This window comes from Borostomias antarcticus (assembly GCF_949987555.1).
Source record: "Borostomias antarcticus genome assembly, chromosome: 33".
NCBI classification, from domain to species: domain Eukaryota; kingdom Metazoa; phylum Chordata; class Actinopteri; order Stomiiformes; family Stomiidae; genus Borostomias; species Borostomias antarcticus.
In genome coordinates, this window is record NC_140266.1 from 730,784 (window position 1) to 757,951 (window position 27,168).

Genomic DNA, 27,168 nt, shown 5'->3' on the forward strand with positions numbered 1-27,168 from the left:
GAACCACGTTTTACATGGTTACACTATTAGTGATGAGTAGGAACCACACTTTACATGGTTGCACTGTATTATGAATGGCTCCAAGCAATCCGCAATGTATATAATGTAAACTTGATGCATATAGTTGTTTCTGCAACCACCAAAATGTGTTATATGTATGGAAATGAGCTAATGAATCACACATTTTGGGTTGAAGAAACAGCTATAGTTCTTACTGACCAAATTATTATATTTTAACATGTACAGTGTATTGATGGAAACAGTGGAGCCTGGTAAAAAAAAAAAAGCGTGTGGGAGGGGGTTGAGTAACGTGTGTGTGCGCGCGCACAAGACATGGTTTTAATGTGTTGAGAACACTCAAGTCACATGACCTACTGAAGAGTTGCTAAAGCCATATTCTATTCATACAGGACAGACTCGATATAAAACTCAATCAGAATGTTTTAATTCACAGTAATAGACAAAATCAGCATAATCACATAAGAATAGAATACAGAGATACAGTAAATGCAAATAGATGCGTTCGAACATAAGTTTCCATGTGATCAATGGAAAACTGACATTGAATAATTTGCTGTATATGTTATAGGTTACATAAAATAAAAAACATTGTTAGCTTTTAAGTAAGCTACAGCTGCTAGTGCGAATTTGAAACGGCTTTTATTTAGTTTTTCATGAACTTTTTCGATGAGTAATGGTTCTGGGAAAAACAAAAAATAATAAATACATTTGTCAATTTTAAATTGAATTTTGTCTCATGCAGGTAGATCTTAAGGAATTATTAAGTGATCATGTTATAAATGAAAAGAGAGAAAGCAGGTAAATCATTTTTCCATGATAGGAAATGTCGCAATGTCAAAAGCCATGTAGAAAAAAAGCAAAAGTCTTTTTCATTTGAAGATTCTGGGTATTGCGGAGCTCGTGCCTCTCTTGGTTCCTGTAACACGGCAGAAAGAGTCTCCAAATCATTTGACACGTCTCCCCAAGTCTTGCAGTGTGAAAATCCAAGGTTTAAACGCGATTTTAGGAAGTCCACAAGGATGTTCTTTGCTGTGCGGGTGTCTCAGCAGCGCGGGTATCCCATCCGACAGTAGCACACCGTCCTGAAGAGGCGACAGTGGCAGAAGGCGCAGGGTTCACAGCAGACATTATTGGGTGACTTGCAGTTGCCCCGTAGCGGCACACAGTTGGCAGGAGGCGGGGGCCGCTTATTTATTATACTAGGCCTATATTTTTTCTGGAAAGAAATGGAGAGAGGGAGAGATAAATAAACAGGGCTTTTACCTTGTCAATCATATTCAGTACATGTTTATGTTTAATTTTCGATGTGGTCATACCTTTCTTGGTTTCTTTGTTTTTCTATTCTTCCTCACTGTTTTATATAATTCTATAAAGAATAATGACAGGCATATTACCAGATGTCATACAGCAAATACAAATCATTGAGAATGAGGCACACACACACACACACACACGCCCCCCCCCCCACACACACACACATGCGCGCAGATTGAGACGGACCTACTATGAGGATGGGTGGAGCGTTTGAGGGGGTGGCGGTCTGTAGGTCTGTGTAGGTGGGCCTCTTTGAGACCATGTGCTGTTCGGGTACCAGGTGGCAGTGGACCAGTGCCAGGTGGGAGCAGCCCAGTACCAGGAAGACCAAAAGCAGCACAGGGGACATCTGAGCACAACCACAAGAATGTAGGATCACAATAAACCCATACTGGAGGAGATTTTCGATTAAACAGCTTAAAGCTGCAGTATGTAAGATTTTGTAAACAATTTAAATATTGCTATGATAATTTGAGAGGGTGGCAGCTCCTCTGTGAAAACTGTGTCTTTGCAGATTGATGTTTGGCTCTGCTATAGCAATTGTAATAAGGGATAAAGCAGAGAGAACGTGCCCTTCATGCTAGCTCGTAGCAGTAGCAAAGTTACATACTGCAGCTTTAAATAGACACATTCATATTCAAGATGGAGCTAAATTTGATAGATACATTCTGTGCTAAATGATAGTAAACCTTTCACAAATTATTCCACACACTTCAGTGCATAGAATAATCATTGTTCCCTGGTTTAAAATAGAAGTGTCAGTTCCCATGAAGGACAATAATAAGCTGCCCCTTAAAATGTTAAAACATCAGTTATTGTATGTATAAGGGATGGATCTAGGGTAATATTTCTGGATAGGCAGGCAGCTAGAAAAATGATTTCCAAAGTGACTGCACTAATGTAAATATTATTTTTGTTAATAACAATACTAACCATAATCATAGCACATCTTATTTGTTTAGTGACTTAGAAACAATACTGATGATGAGACATGAGACATGACACAGGAATAGGCCTGTACACGTTTGAAACTATGATTGTAAAATATGGCAGACGAGACATGGCCGTGATGTTGCAGACACTCTCATCATAGGTCCTCTTCCTGTCATGCACTGGCCCATTACACACAACACTGGACCCAGATCTACACGCGTGGTGTTGTGTCATATTCTGCTTCCCCAGAGCAGACTCTGACCCTATTTGATTTGGAAGTAAGCAAAGCAAATAACCAGTGTTGTAAGTTGTAAATTGTTAAACCACCATGATTTTTCATGAATTAGGATAGATTATAGAAAGAGTTCAGATTAAAATAGCCTACTTGTAGCCTATTTATCCCATAATTATTCACAGTTAAGTAAATAGCAGTGGAAATACTTATATCGCTTTAACTATAAATGTACCTTTAAGTCAAATGATAGGCTATATTAAATATAGCCTAGTAAGTGTGTGCAAGATAATTACTTTTTAGATAATGACTTTTAAGTGGGACATTTTTGTTCATGTTAAGATAATGATTATGACTTCATCTCATTGCTGTTATTGCCCTAATAATTAAAAGGATTTACATACATCCTGGAACCCTAAAAGCTAGAACATTGTAACATAAATGTAATATTTGTTTGTCACTTACCACAGGAAAACTTCATATCCACAAGACAATGAAATTGTAGAAGTTGCCCGTCTGATTCCTATGTGTAGCGAGCAAACCCTAGTCCAATGGCTGAATTTATTCTAAAACTCAAATCCGTATGGACTCCACCTTGAGTTATCAGAGGATTTGCTGTTCTAACTCTCAGGCTTTCTGACAGGTGAATACTTGACCTTGAGAGCCAGGGCTCCAGGTGATTTAAATACATATCTTTCTTGCCTCGATCTGTGCCATATATCAGACACAGGGTGCCTTATCTTTAACTCTGCCTACTGTTCTTATCTGTAATTACTGCTTAATGTCCAGTGTTGTTCGTACAGTATACTGTATTCACTGTTGTTGCTGTAAATCTGAGACTTCGAAGAATTGTAATCTAGATGATTCTGCTCATTCTGATTAATTATTCACCACAACCTTATCCTAAACCAGAAACCCCTTCAATACTCCAGACTTACCTTCTAAAGTTCCAGCCAGGTCAGAAGCGGTATCTCTTTGTCTATGTGTGGGTCTCTCTCTCGGCAGGTCAGGACCAATGTGTGTGTGTGTGTGTGTGTGTATCACCCTGTTTGCAGGTTGCAGAGTATAGCTCCCACTATGCTGGAGGAGAGTACTACCAGCTTGCTCCAGGGCTCGGGCCCTTCTGGAATGAGGAAGGATCTGGGGCGGTGGGGTGGATCCATAAAAAAAAAATAGGACGGGTCAAACCCACGAGCCGTGTGGATCTGCAGGGCGCGTCTTTTATCAAACATATCAACAAGTAGGAGAGCTGATCTAGGATCTGTTGTCGCATTTTAATTATATAATATGGAGAGGTGGGGGCCCTGATCCTAGATCAGCACTCCTACTCTTGATAAATACAGGTCCTGGATTGAGAATGGATGGATATGTGAGTCCACACACACACACACACACACACACACACACACACACACACACACACACACACACACACACACCAGACACACACACACACAGCAGCTGCATGAAAAACGATGTGTCACACAGTGATAGCTCCCAAACAGATCATGTCTCTCAGGGAGTTGATTTGTTGTCTGACCCGCTCCATTGGCTCCTGGTTAAATTCAGAACTCAGTTTAAATTTCTGCTGACTGCATATAAAGCACTAAATGGTTTAGCACCTGAGCTTTTAAGTCCAAATTAGAAACCCACCTGTACTCACTAGCCTTCTCAGGGGACTAGTGATAAATGTCAGTAGGCTATCATGTAATGTGTTATTTGTTTGGCTTGTGTTGTCCTGCATTATCTGTTTGTGCTTTGTTGCTTTGCTTCACGTTGTCTTGTATGTGTCTTACTGTTTTGTTTTATATTGCCTTGTATTTACGTGTATTTAGTTGCTTTGTAATTAATCTGTGTTTTATGTATGTACAGCACTTTGGTCGGCCTAGGCTGTTTTTAAATGTGCTTAAAATAAACTTCACTTGACCCTCAGAAGAGAACGGCAAATATAGGCTATGCATCAATAAAGGCAGCCAGTCTCCACCCAGATAGGCTAAACCTCCATGTCAGAACAGATAATCGGTGATCAACCATCCAACCCCAAGCACCATCACGAATTCTGGCAGACAGAGTTCACGTTGTGAGCGAATGGTGGGCATAGGAGAGAGAGCATAGGAGCGAATGGTGGGCATTGGCGCCCTAGTGACTTCCTCCAGTAATACTACCTCCACGTAATACTACCTCCACGTAGAAGGATGAACTGCTTTCTTATATTGAATTAATCCTGATCCAACCCAGACCCAGTGGGAAGTTTCAAAGACCACTTTAAAAAAAGTTTTGTTATTTTTGGAAACTGAAATTTCACATTTCACTCCCTCTTGTTATGATTAAATACCATCAGTCTTAAACTGATACCACATGCTGGGTCTGGATAGGCATGTGACGGTGGACATGAGTAGGCCTGCTGTACAGTGGGTTGACATGCGGGGTCATCACCGTTGGCAGATAGTTTAACTGGGCTTTTCATTTCCTGCGACCACCTCTTCCAGACTCATCCAACTCTGATTGCTGTGTGAGAATCACTGTAGTTAGATGAGCACCAAGATATCGAATCCAACAGGGCAAAGATTCAACACCGCCTATATCAGGTCCTTCCATACACAGGAGCATGGGAAACCTCTTGGAGACTGAAGGTTCCACAATTACTTTTCATGTGATTTGGATTGTCAGCAAAAATACGCTTTAGTCAAACAGCAGCTGCCATTTTGAAATTGATGTGAGCTTTGGGTGGGAGAAATCCCTAAGTGGATCTTCAGGTGGATCTGCTTGTTATTCAAGCTGTACAATGACTTGGGAGACAATATTTCTAACTAGCTAACGTTAGGTAAAATTACAAGCAATTTGGGGTTCAGTGTCTTGCCCAAGCACGCTGCGAGATGTGGGCAGGATGAGCCTTGATTCGAACCGCCAACTCCGCGGTCATTGGACGACCCATTCTACCTCTGAGTGACCGTCACCTCAATGTTTTGTTGGTCATGTGTACTCCAGCATTTGCCCAGCAAATCAAAACTATTTGTAGAGCGCATTTCATACACAGAGGCAACACAATGCGCTTTACAGAGAGCAATGGGCATAATATATACATATTATATACAATATTATTCCACAGAGAAGCAAAAACTCAGTTTCACCCAGGGGCCAGAAAAGTGAGCGGTAAAAAAATCTTGTCTGACTTGATCGAGCAAGCTCCTGGGAAACGTTTGTCTTTTGGCTATGAACATTTACAGAGCAATAAACATGATGAACATTTACAGAGCAATAAACATGATGAACATTTACAGAGCAATAAACATGATGAACATTTACAGAGCAATAAACATGATGAACATTTACAGAGCAATAAACATGATGAACATTTACAGAGCAATAAACATGATGAACATTTACAGAGCAATAAACATGATGAACATTTACAGAGCAATAAACATGATGAACATTTACAGAGCAATAAACATGATGAACATTTACAGAGCAATAAACATGATGAACATTTACAGAGCAATAAACATGGGCTAAATTATTCATCACTTCAAGAGAGACATGACTAACAGGAGAGTGCACAAATGGTTACAGAGATGTTGGTTAAATATTAAGCCATTATGTGTTAGCTATTCCTGTAGTCTCTAATATGATATTTAAGTGAATCATTAAAAAATAGCAGCGAGCTAAGAGAAAAGGTGTGGGGTTGGCTGGATTGGGACAGCTGACAACAGAGTGGGGAGGAGCTAGTCACGAGGAGGCGGGGGGCCTCTCCCCACTGAGCAAAGACACGTCTAAAAGACGTCTTTTAGACATCTTTTTTGACTTTTTCGGACGTCCAAAGACATCCAATTAGGAGCCAGAATTAATGTTTTTTTTTAACGTTCAGATATTGAACCCATTTTGCACGTCCAGAGACGTCTTAGAGGGGTCCAAGCCAGACGTGTGAATATTGAGGGGTCCAGCAGACGTACAAATGGGGTTCTGGACCGACGGACGTTATTAAGACATGATCTGAACGTCTCTCTGACGTTGCGTGTTTTCTGGGTCCAGGAGTCATTTGGGACCTGCAACACGGTAGCCTGCATTCATGAAAATGCTCTCTGTGGATTGTATGATAATTAAAACATTACGATTGTGTGTAGGCGGGTGTGTCTTTCCAAGAGATGTTCATCTCTGCAAACAGTTAAATCATAAAAAAAAGTCGTAGATTTCATTGGGGGATCAGGTATTCCATTTGGAATTCTTGATTCCAGGAAAAACCTGGAATTAATGAAGGCAGCTGGAGATGAAAGAGATTATTAATGAGAGGACTCCAGGGCTGAGTTGACTCAGCTTTGCTGTATACTCGCTCTGTATGGGCTATTTTGGCAAGCTGATCCTGCTACAACACAGACAGTCACTCTTCCCAGCACTGGACCCAGACTGAGGTCTGAGAGCAGATTGATAACCCAAATTCGTTCCACAGATAAACTTTATACGCAATACAATTCCAAATACAACATTGACAATATTAAACATAAACCGATATATTTGCCTTCGCAAGATAAAATAATTCGAAAGAATGCCATGTTGAGAAGAGATCTACTTCTATAGCCTTTTTAAATTGTTGGCCGTACGCACATGTGGGCTGTTATCAATCATTCAATTAATCAAAGCTTTATTTGTATAGCGCATTTCATACCCAGAGGCAACACAATGCGCTTTACAGAGAACAAGGGAGGTGGGCAGACATCCCACCCCTACATATTCCAGAGGGAAGCAAAAAAACAGTAATCACCCGGGGGCCAGAAAAGTGAGCTGTAAAAATTCTTCCCTGACCCGCTAGACCTGTGATATCCTGCAGAGCTGCCCTGAGGCCTGCACATGTAAATATTTAAGTGTGTGCCTCCATGTCTCCGTAACTCTATAAACACTGTTTGACATGAGGGGTCGGTACCATAATGAAACCGTCTGATGGTAGACGCTGGTACCCAGGCTTCACTGGACCCTGGGGCTTCTCAATCAGTTGGTTTAACAGTGACGGTTCCATTGGTGAGATAGCCTAATGGTGGTGTGTAGACTCATGTGGATAATCATAACACAGACTACAGTGATCATGTTTACAATAGCCCAGTAGTGCTAAGCCCATTTCTAGCCAATCCATTGGTTGACAAAAAATAGCAGGGCTTGGTGTGCTGGTTGATTGGTGTAAATATTTAGTCGGATGATATTGGAGCTGAATGGGAGTGGATGGACTTGCCTTTTTGGCTGACTGCCTACATGTACAGTAATCTGTGTCGGACATTTCCCAAAACGAGCCAATCAAGATACAGTACGGTGGATTTTTCACGTAGGAGGAGGATGGAGTGGACAGCAAGAAACTTGGGTGTCAGCTATGTGCCGGTGAAAACGTTGGCCATTCAAATGTCTTCCTATTGTCATTTTAGCATGTGATAGGAATTGGAGCTGATATTTTCTATTGTTTATAGATAACCACGGCATTGTGGTCGGATCAACTTATTTCGTAAGCAGAGGAGAGGATGCAACTTTATATCTAATATACAGAATGGGGGCGTGGTGCACCTGACTGACTCGGGCTGACTTTTAGTAAGAGGCAGTCAGGAGCCATCAGCCAATCGACTGACTGGTTGGTGTGAAATTACTTCCCACCGGCGATTGGATGATCTGTGAACATTCTTGAACTTTGGTGGTTTTCTTTAAATATGATTGAAGTAAAGTACAGTATTTGGGGTGGGGCTCATGGCGCGGTGGATACGATCGCTAACTGAAAGGTCACTGTTTTAAGACCACCCACTGAGCAAAGACACGTTTAAAAGACATCTTCTTTTTTGTCTTTTTCGGACGTCCAAAGACATCCAATTAGGAGCCAGAATGATTTGTTTTTTTTTACGTTCAGATATTGAACCCATTTTGCACGTCCACAGATGTCTTAGAGGGGTCCAAGCCAGACGTTTGAATATTGAGGGGTCCAGCAGACGTACAAATGGGGTTCTGGACCGACGGACGTTATTAAGACATGATCTGAACGTCTCCCTGACGTTGCGTGTTTGCTGGGCAGGCCGGGCTACTGAACTACCTACCCCCTGGGGTGCTTGGCATGCCAGAAGAATCTCAGATCGACCCCCGCGATAGCGGAGCAAAAAAAACAATTTCCCGTTGGGGATCAATAGTGCCTACAGTCCTTTTTTTTTGACAATCAGTCTGGTTCTAGTTTCCCAGACAATGATTCACAGTTTAAGTGCAACCTTACACCCCACATGGAACTACAGACAGACTGGGGCAGACAGAGCCCCAGTAAGCCAGATAGTTTACTTGTCTGAATGCATTCTATCAGAAGAGGTTGAAATACAAATCTATCCTCTCAAGAGAATTCTAGACGTCTGATTTGGGAGGGAAAATGGCCGACAAATCTCTGCTACAGCTTGTTGCATATGTTTCCATTTTAAGACAATAGGTGAGGAGACCCATTAGATAGCTTAGATATTGGATGAAATTCCAAGAGTTTAGAACTGTACTCTTTCCAAACAGAGCTCAGATATTGACCCACCCACAAGAAAGGCTTCATTAATGGGAGCTCTTGGAGGTGGTTTTAAGGATTTAGTGTCCTTGATCGTTGGATATGGCTGTGGCGTGGCCCTAGGATGAAAACGTGGTGTGACCCATACATATCCTAAGACCCTGATTGATTCTTGGCAATTGAGATTGCCAAGAGGTCAATGCACTGCCCCCACTGCTAGCTAACACGAACAAACTCCCCTTTTGCCTCAACCCGGATGCTCGTCTCATCATATGTTAGAGGGAGGTGGAGGAGAGCAACGGAGGAGAGGAGAGAGAGATGGACATGGAGGAGGAGGGGAGAAGGAAAGGTTAGGGAAAGAGGAGAGGCGAAAGAGATGGAAGGAGGGAAGAAAGATGGAGGGGGAGATAGACAGACAGATAGATAGATAGATAGATAGATAGATAGATAGATAGATAGATAGATAGATAGATAGATAGATAGATAGATAGATAGATAGATAGATAGATAGATAGATACTTTTCCGTTTGTTTGTTTTATAGAAATATTAGATGATCTAGACGACTTGAATTTCTTCAACCAGAAGAAGAAGAAAAAGAAAAAAGCCAAAACGTTTGAAAGTGACGTAGAGGAAGGCTTGGCGGTGAGTTGTGACTCAATGCCTGACAGGTGACAGGAAGGTGCTCAGACTCCGTAGCGTATAGGTCGAGGAATGTTGAGGCTGCTACGTCGTTTCAAACCGAAAGACGCGTGGAGGCGGCATGAAGGCTAGGGGCAACACGGGATGAGACGGGGGGCTGCTTCCTCCGGTCCAGTGGGCTAGGACAGATTCCTGGCTTGTCACTTATTTTCTCTTCATTGTATGACCAAAACGGTGGTAGAGCATTTATCAACTTTCTCAAAAGTGCTAGCTTCGTCAACGTTTTGATCTGAACCATTGTATATGATCATAAGTAACCTTAAAACAGGGCTAAACATGCATTTTCCCTTTACTACTCCGTTAAGTTCTTGCTTTTCAATCCCAAGCTCTTTCCCTGAACTTTTAACCCTAACATTCATCATCCCAACCACAAACCTACTCCGGCCCCCCTACCACTTACAAGTCCTGGTACATTGAGTTGGGTCAAAAGAAGAAGTCACGCACACTATCTTTCACCTCAGTGAGAGAACTTTATGGTCCTTTAGACCTTCATCACTAAAAATGATTTAGTAAAAAGATTTTACTGATGAAGGTCTAAAGGACTGAAACGTCTATCAATCATCAATCAATCAAACCTTTATTTGTATAGCGCATTTCATACCCAGAGGCAACATACGCGTCTAATAAAGTTCTCTCACTGAGGTGAAAGATAGTGTGCGAGAATTTTTCTTTTTACTACATGGGACTTAGTCATTTCCTACGCACCTATCTGTGCAGGTGTGTGAAAGTCTCCACTAGTTTACATTGAGTTGGATCAAAATTAGATTCTGAAAATGACCTTCCTAACTTCTATCTTTACTTCCTCCTCGGTCTCCGCCCACTTCCTCTCTGGTCTCCACTCACTTCCTCCTTGGTCTCCGCCCACTTCCTCCCTGGTCTCCGCCCACTTCCTCCCTGGTCTCCGCCCACTTCCCATGTAGCTGCTGATCCGGGTTGGTTATAGGTCATTACAGATACCAAGTTTCTCTCTTAAAATCACTGGGCAGCTAGTATACTCTAAATACTCAATCAAAGGACAAAAGTCAACATTTTCAACGGCTGACAATCAAAAAGCAAAGCAATCCAAAGCACAATATTGTTTTTACGTTTTCTTTGCTTTGATGCTGTCATGAGAGAATTCCTTTCGTTTTTCACAGTTAACATTGCGGTGTGCAACCCTAAAGAGTTTCATGATCTATGAAATGGGTAGTTTATTTAGGACGCATTGGGTCTTAACAACATCACAGTTGTTCGTGACTTGAAGTCGTAACTTATAGGCTCAAAATACTGTCTGGAACACGGCATTACTCTCGGTATGGCGATAACTAGTCGCTCTCTCACGCATGCATGCAGACACACACACACACACACACACACACACACACACACACACACACACACACACACACACACAAGGGCTGTTAAAAGTGCCATTAAAGTGCAACGTGAAGCAGAGACCATATGTTGTTCCTGCATTTCTGAAAAGGTCAGGGGCCTCATTTATCAAAGAGCGTGTAAATTCAGGTGTAAAAGAGGGCGTACAACGAAAACGAGGAAAATGCGAAAAGTAGCGTACGACGAGAATATTTACACGCTTTTCGGATCTATCAAAAATGGCGTACACGCTGCTGCGCCAAATTCACCACAGAAAATCCGACGGTGTCGGAGAAGAGAGCGTACGCGCACGCGCCCCGTGTTCCGCCCTCTCCACGCCCAAATTCAACCATATATGGTCAAAACTATGACAGCGCACAACGTGGATACCCCGGAAGGAACCGACATAATATAGCGTGGAGCATAGGAAAGACAAATACGTTTATGGAAAAACGCGGAAAGAAGAGAAACTTTCCGGAGACGGAGGTGCATGTGCTTGTTGGTGAGGTCCACGCGAGGAAAGAAAATCATCTTCGGAAGGTAAGCTATTTGTACGAGCCTACATTTGTCTGATTGCTCCTACAGTTTAGGTAGCCTACTGTACGTTTCGTGCATCCTGTATTTGGCGTAGGCTACACGGACATGCTGTATTATGTGGCTGTGAGGAAAGCAAACATTCCACACATTCTGTGGTAGGCTATAATTGATTTAGGACCAAAAACAGGGAACGATAACACAGATGACCACTTCATAATGTTAGACCACATTAAACATTTTCCCCTCTGGGAAATTAAGACTCTCATCTAAATCACCCGGTAAATCACACTTAAGCATTTATTTGGCTGCCAACAGAAAAACATATCAATTGAATATGGCTACACAATACAATGTTTAATGCATAATCAAGTTAACAGACAAACTCAAAGAAAATGACTGAAATTGTTTCTCCAGACTCTGACGTGGGGTGGGACTCAGAGGAGGGGGAGTCTGCAGTGGTCCTTGACCTGACGGTCGTGCCCCCGCCAGTTGCAGCCTCTACATCCAGCGCCACGACCTCCAGTGCCTCCACCTCCAGCGCACCGGCCTCCACCTCCAGTGCCATCTCCAGCGCCTCCGTCTCCGTCTCCACCGCCCACGCCTCCACCTCTGGCTGCCAGCGTCCCTGCCTCAAGGGTCCCTGAGGGCTGGGCTTCCTCTCAGACGCTGTGCTGTAGGCTCATGACCCTAGAGGCCCAGAGGGAAATGGCAGAAGGGATTGGGGCAGTTGTGGGGCAGTTGTTCAGCAGTTGGTGGAGGTCACCACACTACACCACCAGAGCCAACAGGACATCCTCACTGCACTTCATTCCCTCACACATGCTGTCACGGACCTCACACTGTCACTCACTACCACACTCACGGACCTCACACAGTCACTCACTACCACACTCAAGGACCTCACACAGTCACTCACTACCACACTCACGGACCTCACACATTCACTCACAAACGCACTCACACACCTCACACAGTCACCCACCAACAGACAATAAAATGGTAGAAATGTGAACCTTACTTGTTTGTGTCTTCATAGCTGGCGCATGACCTCAGTGTGGGCCCTTTGGCCCCGCTGGTAACCCTCATGACGGGGAGGGGGCTGAGGGCTTGGGTCCTCATTTTGTGGTGGGGTCTTGACTGGTTCTCATTCTTATCAGCTTTGAATATACATCTTGGCAAACATAACAGAATGATGTACAAGGAGGGGACAGATACCTAGTGAAAGTACTATTGGTTGCTAGTAAAAAGACAATAATGAGGGCTTGGTATAAGGTGGAACCCCCAACCAAGGAGCAGTGGTGGGTGTTGTGGAGGAGATTTATGAGATTTATTTATGCATTGAGGATGCAGGAAGGAAAGTTTGAAGGGAGATGGGAAAAATGGATGGATTATAGAAGGAAGTGTGATGATACCACTAATATTAAAATTGTCATATTTGAGTAAGAAAAAAAAGCTGCATGGATGGAAGTACCCATAAGCTGTTATTGTAAGTTTTTATGTTTTATTGTATTGTCGTTGTATAGATGGAAAATGCTAATAGAGATTAAAGTAAATAAGACAAAGAATATGTATCTTGGCTATGCACACACCAACAAGCCAGCCGTCACGCGCAGCGCCTGCCTCCAGTCTAGCCCCTACCCTGCTGTGCGCCAGGATGAATGAGTCATGCGTGGAGCCAGGCCACCGTGCCACTACACTTGTGATGAGCATGTCGGCGTCACATATGATTTGGGTATTTATAGTGTGCACATTTTAGCGATTCACATAGACGTATTCATTCACTGATGGTGCCCTTATGTGGGTGCAGTCGCCATCGCCGTCACCTCTTTGGAGTTCTATCTCGGCCAGTAGGCCAAGTAGCGCCGGATTCATTTAGGCTCGCATTACGCACAGGAGGACTGTCATTTATAGGCCTATGCTTACCAAAGAGCAAACAGGTCCACATGATCACATATTAATGACAATCTAATTGGTCAATTATTGCCGTTTGATGGAGTGCCTGCATTAGGTGTGTGTCATATAGCGCGGAAAGGTTTGGGACAGCGCATAGGTTCAGTTTGGGGAACAAATCCATATCGGACCATGAATGAGCCGGTTAGAGGACACGTCTTATCTTGCATTGCGATATATGTTTGTGCTGAATTGGGCTATTAGCCTACATGATTGTGCGTTCAGAAACTGTCGCTCTTATTCTCTCCATCAAACATAGTAATTCACCGACGCACCACCTGCGTCGCCAGTTCCCCCTGTGTTCAAAAAGGGTGTAGAAAACCGTGTAAATCGGTACGACAACCTGAGAGGTGTCCTACAAAAGCGCGTAGAAAGGCGACTAAATTTTCGCCCTTTCGGCTTGATAGATCGCAATGTGGGGGGGTAAATGGCGTACGCCTGAAATCGCGAAAAAGACCGTGTAAAATATGGCGTACCTCAATGATAAATGAGGCCCCAGGCCGCTTGCAGCTAAATAAAATGATTCTGTGTCGTATGATACACATGTACAGTAACCTAACCCCATTAGGTTTTATATATTCTATATATAGAGACACTCACTGAGACTTACTTTTACTAATCCAAACCTTTTTGTGCGTGGCTGTAAGCCAGCGCACCATTTATAGCAAATGTCGGGTTGTCCCTCCCTGGCTCCCTTCCCTTGTTGACCTGCAGTTCTATGTTGCTACCACAAGAGGCAGTGGTCCCAGAACCTGCAGTTCTATGTTGCTACCACAAGAGCATTTACCGTTTTCGGCCACAGGAGGGCAGCAACAGGCTTAGATAGATTGTGGCTGTGTCCGAAATGCCTGCTACCTGCTATATAGCAGGCGAGAAGTAGCATGCTATATAGTACCTACTACTCCAAGAAAACGATATAGCAGGCGAGAAAAATGTAGCATGCTACTCGAGTCAGGTGACGGGAATGCGTGGGTTACGTCGTTACGCTGAGGCGAAAAGGCGTTCAGTTACCCAGACCTCGAACCTGTGGTTAGTTTATATTCTGTGAAATATATCGTTTTGAAAAATTATTTCTTTATCCAGGCATCTTAGTTTTAACAGTTTCATTATAGCGGAGCAGGTCATATTTGCTCGTATGTGGTATTTATTTTGTTCACAAGTTTGCGATCGTACAGCCAGGCTCCAGAGCTCCAGAAACCGTAGATTTAAAAAAAGATAATGTAACTTACTACAGAATGATGGAGACTTGGTTGTTCTAGTTTTGGCAGAAAAGAGTCACTCTAAAAACGAAAAGCATTTCCAGTAATTCCACAGTTTGTGACGTACCCACTTTTGTTGCGTATTTGAACACAGCTGTGTGTTTGTGCTTGGCATGTGATTAATGAGCCAGTCCTCCCATCTGGTTTGAATATAGGAGCACACTTTCTCACAGACACTACGATACACACATTTTCTCACGCAAATCTACTCCAACTCCCTGTTCAACATCACATCTCATTCACGGTGGAGGTGAGACTTCCCTCCTTGATGTAATCTCTGATCTATAGTGACTGGATACAGTAGGTTGAAGCATGTGTTGATACTGACCCTGTCATATAAGATCAATGATTTTCTAATTCTATGGAAGGGAAAGGAGTTCAAACAGCCTCATCCTCTTGAGTGCTGTGCGTCAATGTTTTCCAAAGCTCCTCTCTGAATTACAGTATAGATGTACAGTACGGCCATGCGTGCATGTTGGGAGCTAGCCTGGATCAGTGTGTGTAGCTTTAGTAGCTAGTTTGTAGTGGGTGTGTGTAGCTATAGTAGCTAGTTTGTAGTGGGTGTGTGTAGCTATAGTAGCTAGTTTGTAGTGGATGTGTGTAGCTATAGTAGCTAGTTTGTAGTGGGTGTGTGTAGCTTTAGTAGCTAGTTTGTAGTGGGTGTGTGTAGCTATAGTAGCTAGTTTGTAGTGGGTGTGTGTGGCTATAGTAGCTAGTTTGTAGTGGGTGTGTGTAGCTATAGTAGCTAGTTTGTAATGGGTGTGTGTAGCAGTGCTTACCGGGGGGTCCCCTGGGCATTGCCCAACCCAAATCTGACTACTCATCCAATTGATAACATCTGACTCAAGTAGGCCTACATTTTTGTGAAATAGCTCATGAACAGGCCTGAAATCTGGCATTTACTGTATCATACTACATGGATAATTGGGCAGCTGGAATGAAATATGAAGTTTAAAATGCATACTGTCAGAGAAATTGCTTGGCTATTATTTTGAACATTACTCACCAGGGCCTGTACTGTTGGCAGCAACGCTGTAGGGGGGTTTGTTCACAGTGACTAATTATGTGTTCTACTGTGTGTGTGTGTGTGTGTGTGTGTGTGTGTGTATGTATGAGAGAGGAGAGACTGACTGTGTGTGTGATTGCATGCGTACGTTTTCAGTTAGGTCTCAATTAAAGCTCCTTCGCCTGTCCAACCTCATGTGGGTAATGTCTACTAAAGCAAACGTGCTCCATCACGTCTCACCCCCTAAAACACATTAGTCTCCATCACGTAATAAACCCCCAACCCCCCCTGCCAGACTATGGGGGTAGATTTGTGTCTATTATGCAATCAAAATAAAAGATTTTGCAAGCAAAACCGTTGGATTTGCAAACAAAAGTTTTTGATTCACATTTATACATTTTGTATCAAACATTTATTTTACTTGCAATACATTTTTTTTATTGCGTTGTCGATAGTTTGGCTCTCGATTCAATTTTTTGATTGCAGCGTGGAAAGGTTTGCTCTCAAACCTATTTTTGATTGCATAATAAAGACACTAATCTACCTCCATACCTGACAAAAATCAGCTTCCAGTCACAAGTTCACATTGTTTATTTACATCTGTAAAGATCTCTTGCAGGCTGGAAAGTGCAAGCAGAGGAATTATGCACAAGTCAATAAAAATAACAGTAGAATCTATTCAAGATCGGCATATAAATAAGACAACAGACATTGTAAAATCACAGGTACCGTAGGGAGAGACGAGGGGAAGAGGATGAGGGTACAAGGGGCACAGGAGGTCTGTGTGTGCGTCCTGGGGTTATGGTCTGGAGGTCAGAGGTTAAAAGTTCAGAGGTCAAATGAGATGAGGAAGAGAGGCGGTTGATCAGATCCAAGTTTGCAGGAGCAATACTCTGTCCATAGAGAAACTGTGTGTCACTCAGTTTGTCTGTGTACAGTATATGGTAGTCTGTCAATCTGTTCATCGGTCTGTCCGTGTGTCTGCCTACTTGTCTGCCACTTCGTCTGTGTGTCTAGAAAGTGTGTCAGTCTGAAAGTGTGTGAGTCTGTCTCCGCTTGACAGAGGCCAGAGAGTGGCGAGGGTTCTTCACGCTACCCTGTTTTGAGAGTCTTCCTGTGGAGTCTGCAGTGCTAAAACAGCACAGCTGCTGACGTCTCTCTCCCGCTCCCTGTCGCCTGAAAGAGAGGGGGAGGAGCATTAGGACCTGTCTGTGTCTGGGTGTGACAGAGAGAAACCGAAAGGGAGAGAGACACATAACACAGACAGAATGCTACTTATGCATGAGAGAAAAGGAGGGAACGCGTGTGTGTGTGTGTGTGTGTGTGTGTGGAGCAGCTGACCAATCCTGTGCTAGATAACTCTGTGTCACCACATGAGGTTTTGTTTTCTCTCAATCAATTTTAAAGCCGAACGTGACATATTCTCCCTTTCACTTCTGAGAATAATTCCTCTCAGGGAGGGATACAGAAATCGATGCTGGCTCACAAGCCTGACACACTGCTGTGACTTCCTAAAACATTTTTTTTCTTACTAAAAAATGGCCTAACACTGCTGTGACTTGGTAAAAAAAAAACTTTTACTAAAATGCAACACTCAACACATCATGTCCTGTGGATCAGAGTAAAATGATCATGATCGTCGTGTCTGTTCACTTTCAAGCACATCTGCCTCATTTGAAAAAAGCCCCATCTCTTTGATCTGTTCATCAGTATTTGAACCAGGTGACCAGGCTTTCATGATTGACCTTCTGCAGTAATATTTCTTGTCCCAGACCCTTGGGCTTCTTCTGCATCTGGAGTGAACTTCAAACATCTCCGTCATCTGTCAGATCTCCGGGGTTCACGGGGTGACAGAGAGAATCTCTGACGGAGACGGAGAGGGGTCAGGTGAAGAGACCAAGGTGATGTGGATCCAGACCCGGATAGAGGTGAAAGGTTAAGTGCTGGAACAAGCGTTCCAACCTGCCTGGCGAGGATGACGCTGAGGTCCCTGCTGATTCGGAGGTTCTGATTGGTTGCACAGTGGTGTGTGTACGTGCGTGCATATTTGCGTGTGAGTGCGAGTGAGTTCAGATAACCTACCCTGCTCAGGTCAACTTTAATTGCAGCAAATTAGCCGAAACATTAGCTATAACATTTCTGTAAATGAGCCTCCAGCAGCAAGACAACAGACACGCACCGTTTGCAAGTTGCCAGCACCATCACATTGCTTCAACACAGAGCAGCACTTGCCGTTTATTGCAGGATGGACCCCATGTCTGCTAAGTGACTGTTTTCCTGGGAAAAGACATAATTATTAGGTGAATGAGTGCTCTGCTCTCAGGAAATACAATGGCATGTCTGTTTGTGTTCACTAGGTACTGAGGGAATCCATTGTAATATGGTGCGACCAGCCTTATGGTGGAGTAAACATTCAGATTGAGAGAGCAAGGCGCTAGAGTGACGCCACGGCCAAAACACAACTCAAGCTCCAGAAGCCTTCACAGCCCACCCAACAAATATCACACACACACACACACACACACACACACACACACACGCACAAAGACTGCTCATCCAATTTTCAAAAGAATGTATTTAGCAGAGGTGCAAACAGATCACAGGTGAAAAAGGTGACAAACAAATGACCTATTTTGGATTAAAAACGGCTATTGTCACCTAAAGGCAAGTCTGCACCCCTGATTTAGGCCAGATGTCCCTTCAAACACGCACTGACCATGTCATCGCACTCGACGTGGTCCTGCGTCGCGTCCTCGTCTTCGGCGTCGCTGTTCTGAGGTTCCTCCAGAAGTTCCTCTGGGTCTGAGGACGATTCTTCCTGAGACACCTCACTCTTACTGTCCTCTGCCTTCCGTAGCTCTGCGCACACACACACACACACACACACACACACACACACACACACACACACACACACACAAAGTGATGGATTACTTGACAGGAAGATGATGAACCTGTTACAGCTCAGGCTGTGCCTTCTGCTTCCACATCTGCTGCCACCTTGTGGCCGGGCCGGGGGTTGCACTCCTGCGCTGGGCTAATGGAGCGGTCCAATCAAGCTCATCGCTCTCACCTGCTTCCTGACACTCACCTGGGTCCTGTTTCCAATCAACAGGGTTTATCTGCTCTGCTGTCCTGCTCTCCTGTGCCAGTTCAATGTTTGTTACACCAAATGTTAGTCTGCCTTCTTGGGATAATTTTTGGGACTTGACTTCGTTTACACAGGTACAGTATTTACAAAAACGGATATTTCCCCCTCTACGTGTAAAAAAATAAAATCGTGCACACGAACCCGCATAAATACGCTGCCACCCGCATAAATACGCCACCAAGAGCACTCTACGCCTGTAGGCGGCAGTGTAACGACAAGCATGAAGACACGTTAGCCAATCAGAATCCTGTAAAAGAAAAACAAAACAACAAATGAACGAATTCCTCTCCTCCTCGACATAATCAAGCAGTTGTATTTGCAAATAGCCACGGACCCGGGGAGCCTGAACTGTTTTCTGTTTGCTAGAGCCTTTTTACCTCAGGCTATTTTTGTTGTTGTTATTAAATTCCAAAGAAGCATGTCCCCGGTGTCTCTGTCCCTGTGGGACTTCACTGCCCCAACAAATCCTGAAACTTAACAGAGCCTGATCTTCTAGCTGCGGGTTAACATAATGTACAGCTAGCTGGCTGCTCCTCACAGACTCCAACGCTCACCTGGAGAGTATCGGGAACCAACTCTTCGGCTCCACAACTACCTAGAGAACATTCCAGTGGCGTGTGTGTGTGCAACGTATTAGTATGACCAGAAACCAGACCACTTTCACAGTAAACGCTTTAGTTGTGAATAGAAATGCTCTTAATCCAGGAAGAGGGGAAGAGAGGAGAGGGGAGGGGTACTAGAGAGGCAGCAGAGGTACTTCTCAGTTACTACAGTACCTAGAACAACAAAGGGTTCTGTGGCTGTGGTCGAGGGTGAACCCTCTGAGAAACCCTTAACCTTTTAACCGTATTTGGTTTAAAGTAGAGGATGACCGATTAATCTGATGTTTTTAAAACTATCGTTATCAGCTGAACTGGGCTCCGATAGTGGCCGATGCCCATAATAGACCATATTCAAACGAGGTAGACTTAATCCACCAAATCAAACTTAAGGATGTTCTGTTTCCGTGTTCCATTTATTCAATTAATTGACAAGGATCTGGACCACAGTCACCCATCAACTGACTAAAAGGAGTAGGCTACTTCATTTGAACTTGATTGAAGACAAAAATAAAGACATGGGGGAATTTTAACAAAATGTCCAGGATATAGCTTTCTACTCTTGGGTACGAGGAAAACATTCTTAGAGATTCTCCTCAGTGAAACACAATCATTCATAGAGGAAATTAATAGTGAAGGAAATATGCACTGTTGGACATGTAGGCCTATGTGACAGAGGGCAGGTGTGTGCAGACTGTACAGTCGTAGAAGCTTAAAGGAGTAGTAAAGGGAAAAATCATGTTTAGCCCTGTTTTAAGGTTACTTATGATCATATACAATGGTTCAAATCAAGAAGTTGACAAAACTAGCACTTTTGAGAAAGTCTGATAATTGCTCTACCACCGTTTTGGTCATACAATGGATGTGGGTGGGCACCTTGAAAAATCATTCAAAAACATGTTAAACTCTCGATTTCAAAGACAAGAAGCCCAAACGAGGGACAGCATGGAAGCAGCTGAAAATGATCTCAATTAATTAACAACATAATGGCTAAGTTGCAAACGAGGGCCGATGTCCAAATTTCCAAACGTCCTCTTTAATCAAGGCTTTTTGGCCTAGCCCGCAAAGTGTGTGGGCTGTGACGTGATTGGTCAGGAGCTCACCAGCAGCGCTGTGTCTGTCGTCTGTGATCTGCTCCAGCCGACCCAGCAGGGCGTCAATGTTGGATTTGATCTGAGTCAACTCTGACTTGATGGCCTGGAGCTCTGTAGATCTCACTGCTGAGAGACGGAGGGAGAGGTGGAGGCAGGGATGGAGAGAGAGAGGGAGGGAGAGAGGTGGGCAGGGATGGAGAGAGAGAGGGAGGGAGGGAGAGAGGTGGGCAGGGATGGAGAGAAGAAGGAAAAGGGAGAGTGTGACAGATTATTGGAGTCAATTCTGAGCAGTCAGTCAATAGGCCTACCTCATCTCCATGTTGCATACTCTCTAAATCATCTCTCCTCCTCCGGACCTCCAGATACAGTATACTACCAACGGTTCTAACTAAAGCTTGGGGGCTCTGTGCCATCTGGGTTGAGTGACTTTTGATCTATTGATGGAATTATTGATTGAAGAGGTTGGAGGTTGATTTGATTGATTGAGGAGGGTTGGAACTTACATTTCTGTTTGCTGTTGTTGCTGGAGGCAAGGACAGAGGAACGCGGAAGAAGCTTGACCGGAAGCGCCTTGACCCTGCGGACGAGAGGCATGGCCACGCGGGGGCGTTTGACGGGCACGACGCGAGGCACTGGAGACACCCGGCCCCGGTACTCAAACAACCTGAGGAGGGAGATGGCGTCTGGGAGTTAGCTGTTATTAGCTAACGTTAGCTACTGTTCGTATGGCTATTGTTCATTAGCTAGCTCGTATTCTAATTAACATCCTAGTGTTAGCTAGTGTTAGAATACGAGCTAGCTAGCTATTATCAGTGTATACAAGCACCATTTACTGTAATTGTTTTTAATAATAATAATAATAATAAAAGTATATTGTATATTGTATTTGTTCTGTTGTTATTTGTGTATTTGTGTGAACTCGTCAACACTGTAACCTAAATGAGGGAAACCTCAGTGCTTTACGAGTATAAATAAAGGTTTGAAATGAAATGAAATGGTGTGACGGATGAAGTCTGGAGTTTGAGGGGTATTGGGGATTTTCTAAATGAGTTGAGTCTCCAGCATCAAAGCTGAATCTGTCAGCCAGACGGAGAGAGAGAGAGAGAGAGAGAGAGAGAGATAAAGGGAGAAAGACAGGGAGAGAAAGAAACAGAAAGAGCGAAGGAGTGTGAGAGAGAAACACAGGGAGGAAGAGAGAGAGAGAGAGAGAGAGAGAGAGAGCAGCTTTCCTCCCTCCCACATCCTCTCCCTTGAAGACTCCAGATCAGAAGAGCGCGAGGAGTGAATCATTGTCTGTCTGTCTCTGTCTGTTATACTGAGGCTTACGTCAGGGGCTCAGGTACATCTGTCTGATCCTCTCTCTGACCATGACGGAGAGAAGATAAATCAGGAAGACGTGGAGGGAGGGAGGGAGAGGGAGAAAGAAAGAAAGGGAGACGGTGAGAGGGAACAGAGACAGAGGGGAGACAGTGGGGAGATGGAGGAAGTAAGAAAGAAAGCGGGGGAGAGGGGAGGGTAAATCAAGCTGTGGAAGGAGGTCTGGTGCTCAGCTGGAAGTGATGTTCAAACATCTGCTAACAAGCTCCCTACTGGGGGGTAGAGACGGAGGGAGGGAGGGAGAGGGAGGGAGAGGGAGGGAGAGAGGGAGAGAGAGAGAGAGGGAGAGACCAAGGGAGGGAGAGGGAGAGAGAGAGAGAGGGAGAGACCAAGGGAGAGAGGGACCGAGGGAGGGAGAGACCGAGGGAGGGGGGGGAGAGACAGAGGGAGGGAGAGATAGACGGAGCTAGAGAGAGAGAGAGAGGGAGGGAAAGAGGGAGGGAGGAAAAGAGGGAGGGAGAGAGAGGGCGGGAGAGAGAGAGGAAAAGAGAGAGAGAGAATGGAGATGGTGATGTCCGCCAGAGATGACTATCCAGAGTGAAACAGTACCTTGTGTTAAACACGGGGTCTGTGACGGCACTAAAAGCACAGATCCATCTGCCTGATCCCGCTCTGTCTGCAAAGGGCCAGCTTCATTTATACTCTGAAACACTGACGTTTCCCTCATTCATAGTGACGATGAGTTCATATTGTACCCGTGCTTCGCTGGCCCGATAGGGGCTTTCGGACGACAGATGGGCAGTGGTTTTAGTGAAGGTGTCAGATGTAAACAGACTCAGCTGAGCGGTCAACCTGTGACCATCTCTGATGTGTCTTACTTGAAAGTACATAATCACAGAGACCAGATGCTCAAGACGATCAAAGTAGTAGTCATCTAAAGATTACTCCTCCTGCCAAAGTTGTAAGGCCTGGAAATCATAAAAAAGACTACAAACACGCCAACTGTAGCCACCAAACATCTGGGCCACGTTTGTACAGTAGGCTATGAGCTACATTTGTCCGCGATAAGTGAACCGACTGTACGTCTGCGTTAGCGAAGCCTTTTATAAAATACATGACATGAGCAGACGGTGCAGACAAAGAAAGAGACGTTATCACAAGGAATGATAGCCTTGAAAATTTCGACATTTCTATTTTGGAAGGACTCAGATGTGAAAAGGAAAGTTCTAGGTTATCTCGCAAGAGTTTCTGGGCCTGATTTTCGAGAAGGTTGTGAAACGAAAGAAACGGTATGTGTTCCAGGTTACCATGGCGACGAGGTAGAGCCCTCCACTCACCTGTCGTAGAAGTCCTCTCGGTAGTAGTCGTAGTCAAAGTCGTAGCCGCTGGAACACACACACACACACACACACACACACACACACACACACACACACACACACATACACACACACACACATACAGTACACAGAGTTAGACTACTGTATAAACTAGGGATGTTAATAGTTAAAGGAGTAGTAAAGGGAAAATGCATGTTTAGCCCTGTTTTAAGGTTACTTATGATCATATACAATGGTTCAAATCAAGAAGTTGACAAAACTAGCACTTTTGAGAAAGTCTGATAATTGCTCTACCACCGTTTTGGTCATACAATGGATGTGGGTGGGCACCGTGAAAAATCATTCAAAAAACATGTTAAAGTCTCCCTTTACTACTCCTTTAATCGACTATCGATTAATTGCTGACAAGAATTTAGTAATTTAGTAATGAGTAAGATCTGGTTACTCAATTAATTGCTTGTTAATGGAACATAACTTCTTTTATTTTGGAATGAACATTATCAACGGGAGTTGTGAGAAATGTAATCCTGATTTAAGGTCTGACTGCACATGAGGGCGCCCCGCCATGTAGTGAAGGCTAATTGGGATGGCGGGAAATTTCAACAACACGGCGTAAAAAGACCCAAAAATGAAGTGAGCAAAGCGAAGTCCGGCGTGGGACGTTCTTATCAATTAATCGACTATCGTTTGTTAAGGTTAACAGTTATCGATGAATGAAATTCCTTGAGATTTGCAACCCTAGTATAAACCCTCCCTGAGGGGTTGGGTGATGCCTTGGCTCTGGTCAGGCGGTGGTCAATGGCGGACTGGCCATCGGGACGTTCGGGACGAATCCCGATGGGCCGGTCCTCAAGTGGGCCGGTGTGGGTCGGCTTGGATGCCCGCATGAGCACGAAAATCGTAATTGCCCCCCCCCCCCCCCCCAAATCAGAAAGCCCGTTCAGTGGGCCGAATAACTAAAATTATTAAACTAAAATAATAATAATAATAATTATTAAACTAAAATATTTAACTAAAATAACTGAATTATCTTCCCAGTCCGGCCCTGGCGGTGGTACCTGTAGAGAGCAGCCGCTGATCTCTTCAGTCCCTTCGGTCTGTTAGGCTTGGGTTCCCCCGCCATGTTGATGTCTGAGAGGGAGGAGAGACGAGGGGGAGGAGAGACGAGGAGGAGGAGAGACGAGGGGGAGGAGAGACGAGGGGGAGGAGAGGGGAGGGGGAGGAGAGACGAGGGGGAGGAGAGGGGAGGGGGAGGAGAGGGGAGGGGGAGGAGAGGGGGAGGAGAGACGAGGAGGAGGAGAGGGGAGGGGGAGGAGAGACGAGGGGGAGGAGAGGGGAGGGGGAGGAGAGACGAGGAGGAGGAGAGGGGAGGGGGAGGAGAGACGAGGGGGAGGAGAGGGGAGGGGGAGGAGAGACGAGGGGGAGGAGAGACGAGGGGGAGGAGAGGGGAGGGATGAGGTGAGGAAAGTAGAGAAGAAGACAGGAGAGAAGAGGATGAGAGAATAGGAGAGGGGGAGGAGAGGGGAGGGGGAGGAGAGACGAGGGATGAGGTGAGGAAAGTAGAGAAGAAGATAGGAGAGAAGAGGATGAGAGAATAGGAGAGGGGGAGGAGAGGAGACATTAGTCAAGAGATTGGCTGGGAAAAGTCCCTTGAGGTTTGTCAAACGCAGATGCAGTGTAGCTCCCCCTGTCTCCACTAGAGGGAGGTGTTTAGCCATGCTTACATCTCTTCACCTCTGCCCTGTGAATGACACTAACGCTCACACTCGCAGTCTGTGTGAGTGTGTGAGGTGTGTGTGTGTGTGAGGTGTGTGCGTGCAGTGAGGTGTATGTGTGTGTGTGTGTGTGTGTGTGTGTGTGTGTGTGTGTGTGTGTGTGTGAGTGTGTGTGTGTGTGAGTGTGTGTGTGTGTGTGTGTGTGTGTGAGCCCTGATCGAGGTCAGACAGGCTGGCATGCTCCCTCCTCCCGCTGTGAAGGAACAGACACCTGCAGGTTCCACACCATGGCTACTATGTCCTGGATCCAGCCCTGGCCTGCCTCCCTCCCGCCCTCAACACCCCCCAACCCCACCTGAACCCTGACACCTAGTCGCACCTCGGCCACTGACCTGCGACTTGACTTGCCTATCCTCATTTCCCCAACCATGATTTATTTGTTCAATGTCTGAGATACTGTACGGTAGGTACTAATGGGTTAGAATACTTGTAGGTTTATAAAATATCTGGATTTTTGGGGTCATTATTGACAAATATCCATCCATCCATCGTCATCCGCTGATCTGGGGTCGGGTCGTGGAGGCAGCAGTTCCAGCAAATAGGGTTCATTAAAGGTTGATGAAAATTGCCGAAGGCTAACAGCTGGTCAGCAGGTGGTCTTATGAAGCTGGTTATATAGACAATATCTGGGCCAATAAAAAACAACAACGTATAGCGCTTACATAACCCTTATGCAACGCAACGCTCAGCCAAAGAAGGCCCTTTATCTGCCAGACTAACTCTATCATCTGCCCTACCCCACCTACCCCTACCCCACCCCCACAACCATCTGACCCACCCCAGAACCATCTGCCCTACCTCACCTACCCCTACCCCACCCCCACAACCATCTGCCCTACCCCACCTACCCCTACCCCACCCCCACAACCATCTGCCCTACCCCACCCCCACAACCATCTGCCCTACCCCACCCCCACCTACCCCTACCCCACCCCCAGAACCATCTGCCCTACCCCACCTACCCCACCCCCACAACCATCTGCCCTACCTCACCTACCCCACCCCCACAACCATCTGCCCTACCCCAACCCCACCTACCCCTACCCCACCCCCAGAACCATCTGCCCTACCCCACCTACCCCTACCCCACCCCCACAACCATCTGCCCTACCCCACCTACCCCTACCCCACCCCCACCCACCCCTACCCCACCCCCACAACCATCTGACCTACCCCACCTACCCCTACCCCACCCCCACAACCATCTGCCCTACCCCACCTACCCCTACCCCACCCCCACAACCATCTGCCCTACCCCACCTACCCCTACCCCACCCCCACAACCATCTGCCCTACCCCACCCCCACCTACCCCTACCCCACCCCCAGAACCATCTGCCCTACCCCACCTACCCCTACCCCACCCCCACAACCATCTGCCCTACCCCACCTACCCCTACCCCACCCCCACCCACCCCTACCCCACCCCCACAACCATCTGACCTACCCCACCTACCCCTACCCCACCCCCACAACCATCTGCCCTACCCCACCTACCCCTACCCCACCCCCACAACCATCTGCCCTACCCCACCTACCCCTACCCCACCCCCACAACCATCTGCCCTACCCCACCTACCCCTACCCCACAACCATCTGCCCTACCCCACCTACCCCTACCCCTACCCCACAACCATCTGCCCTACCTCACCTACCCCTACCCCACCCCCACAACCATCTGCCCTACCCCACCCACCCCCCATACTGTAGCATAGCCTGTAGCTATACAAATAAAGCTTTGATTGATTGATTGATTTATTGATTGATAGCCCTCTCCCTTGGCACTTGATTGGCCAATCAGGAACTGAGTAGGCTAGTAGTGAGGCGTGGCTGTCAATCTTTCAAATGGTGGTGGGTAACGTCAAGGGCCGGGTTTCCCGAACGCGTTAAGAAGCACTTAACTCCAAAGTACTTCTTAACTCCCATGCAAAGGGCTGCTTAAGAAGGGTTCCTTAAGAAGGTTCTTTATCGGGAAACCTGGCCAAGACAGTTTGAGAGCAAGGCGGATAAAAAAAGAGTCGTTTTTCAAAGGCCCTTCAAGTTTTTAAAAGATGTATTAATAATATTGTTATTTGATAACTATGAATAT

General features: G+C 45.3%; 1 protein-coding gene across 1 annotated transcript in view; it reads right to left on the reverse strand.

The window, feature by feature from the left end:
• Window positions 1-16,532: 16,532 nt before the first annotated feature.
• The window catches only part of raly (RALY heterogeneous nuclear ribonucleoprotein), a gene marked incomplete at its 5' end in the record, with an annotated part of 13,932 nt that continues 3,296 nt past the window's right edge, over window positions 16,533-27,168 (reverse strand). Inside the window, 6 exons of the mRNA XM_084460801.1 lie at window positions 16,533-16,980; window positions 18,521-18,663; window positions 20,658-20,774; window positions 21,152-21,312; window positions 23,303-23,350; window positions 24,364-24,436. Of these exons, the coding sequence (XP_084316927.1) occupies window positions 16,936-16,980; window positions 18,521-18,663; window positions 20,658-20,774; window positions 21,152-21,312; window positions 23,303-23,350; window positions 24,364-24,436 (587 nt within the window). The 3' untranslated portion in view covers window positions 16,533-16,935. The remainder of the gene's footprint in view (window positions 16,981-18,520; window positions 18,664-20,657; window positions 20,775-21,151; window positions 21,313-23,302; window positions 23,351-24,363; window positions 24,437-27,168) is intronic.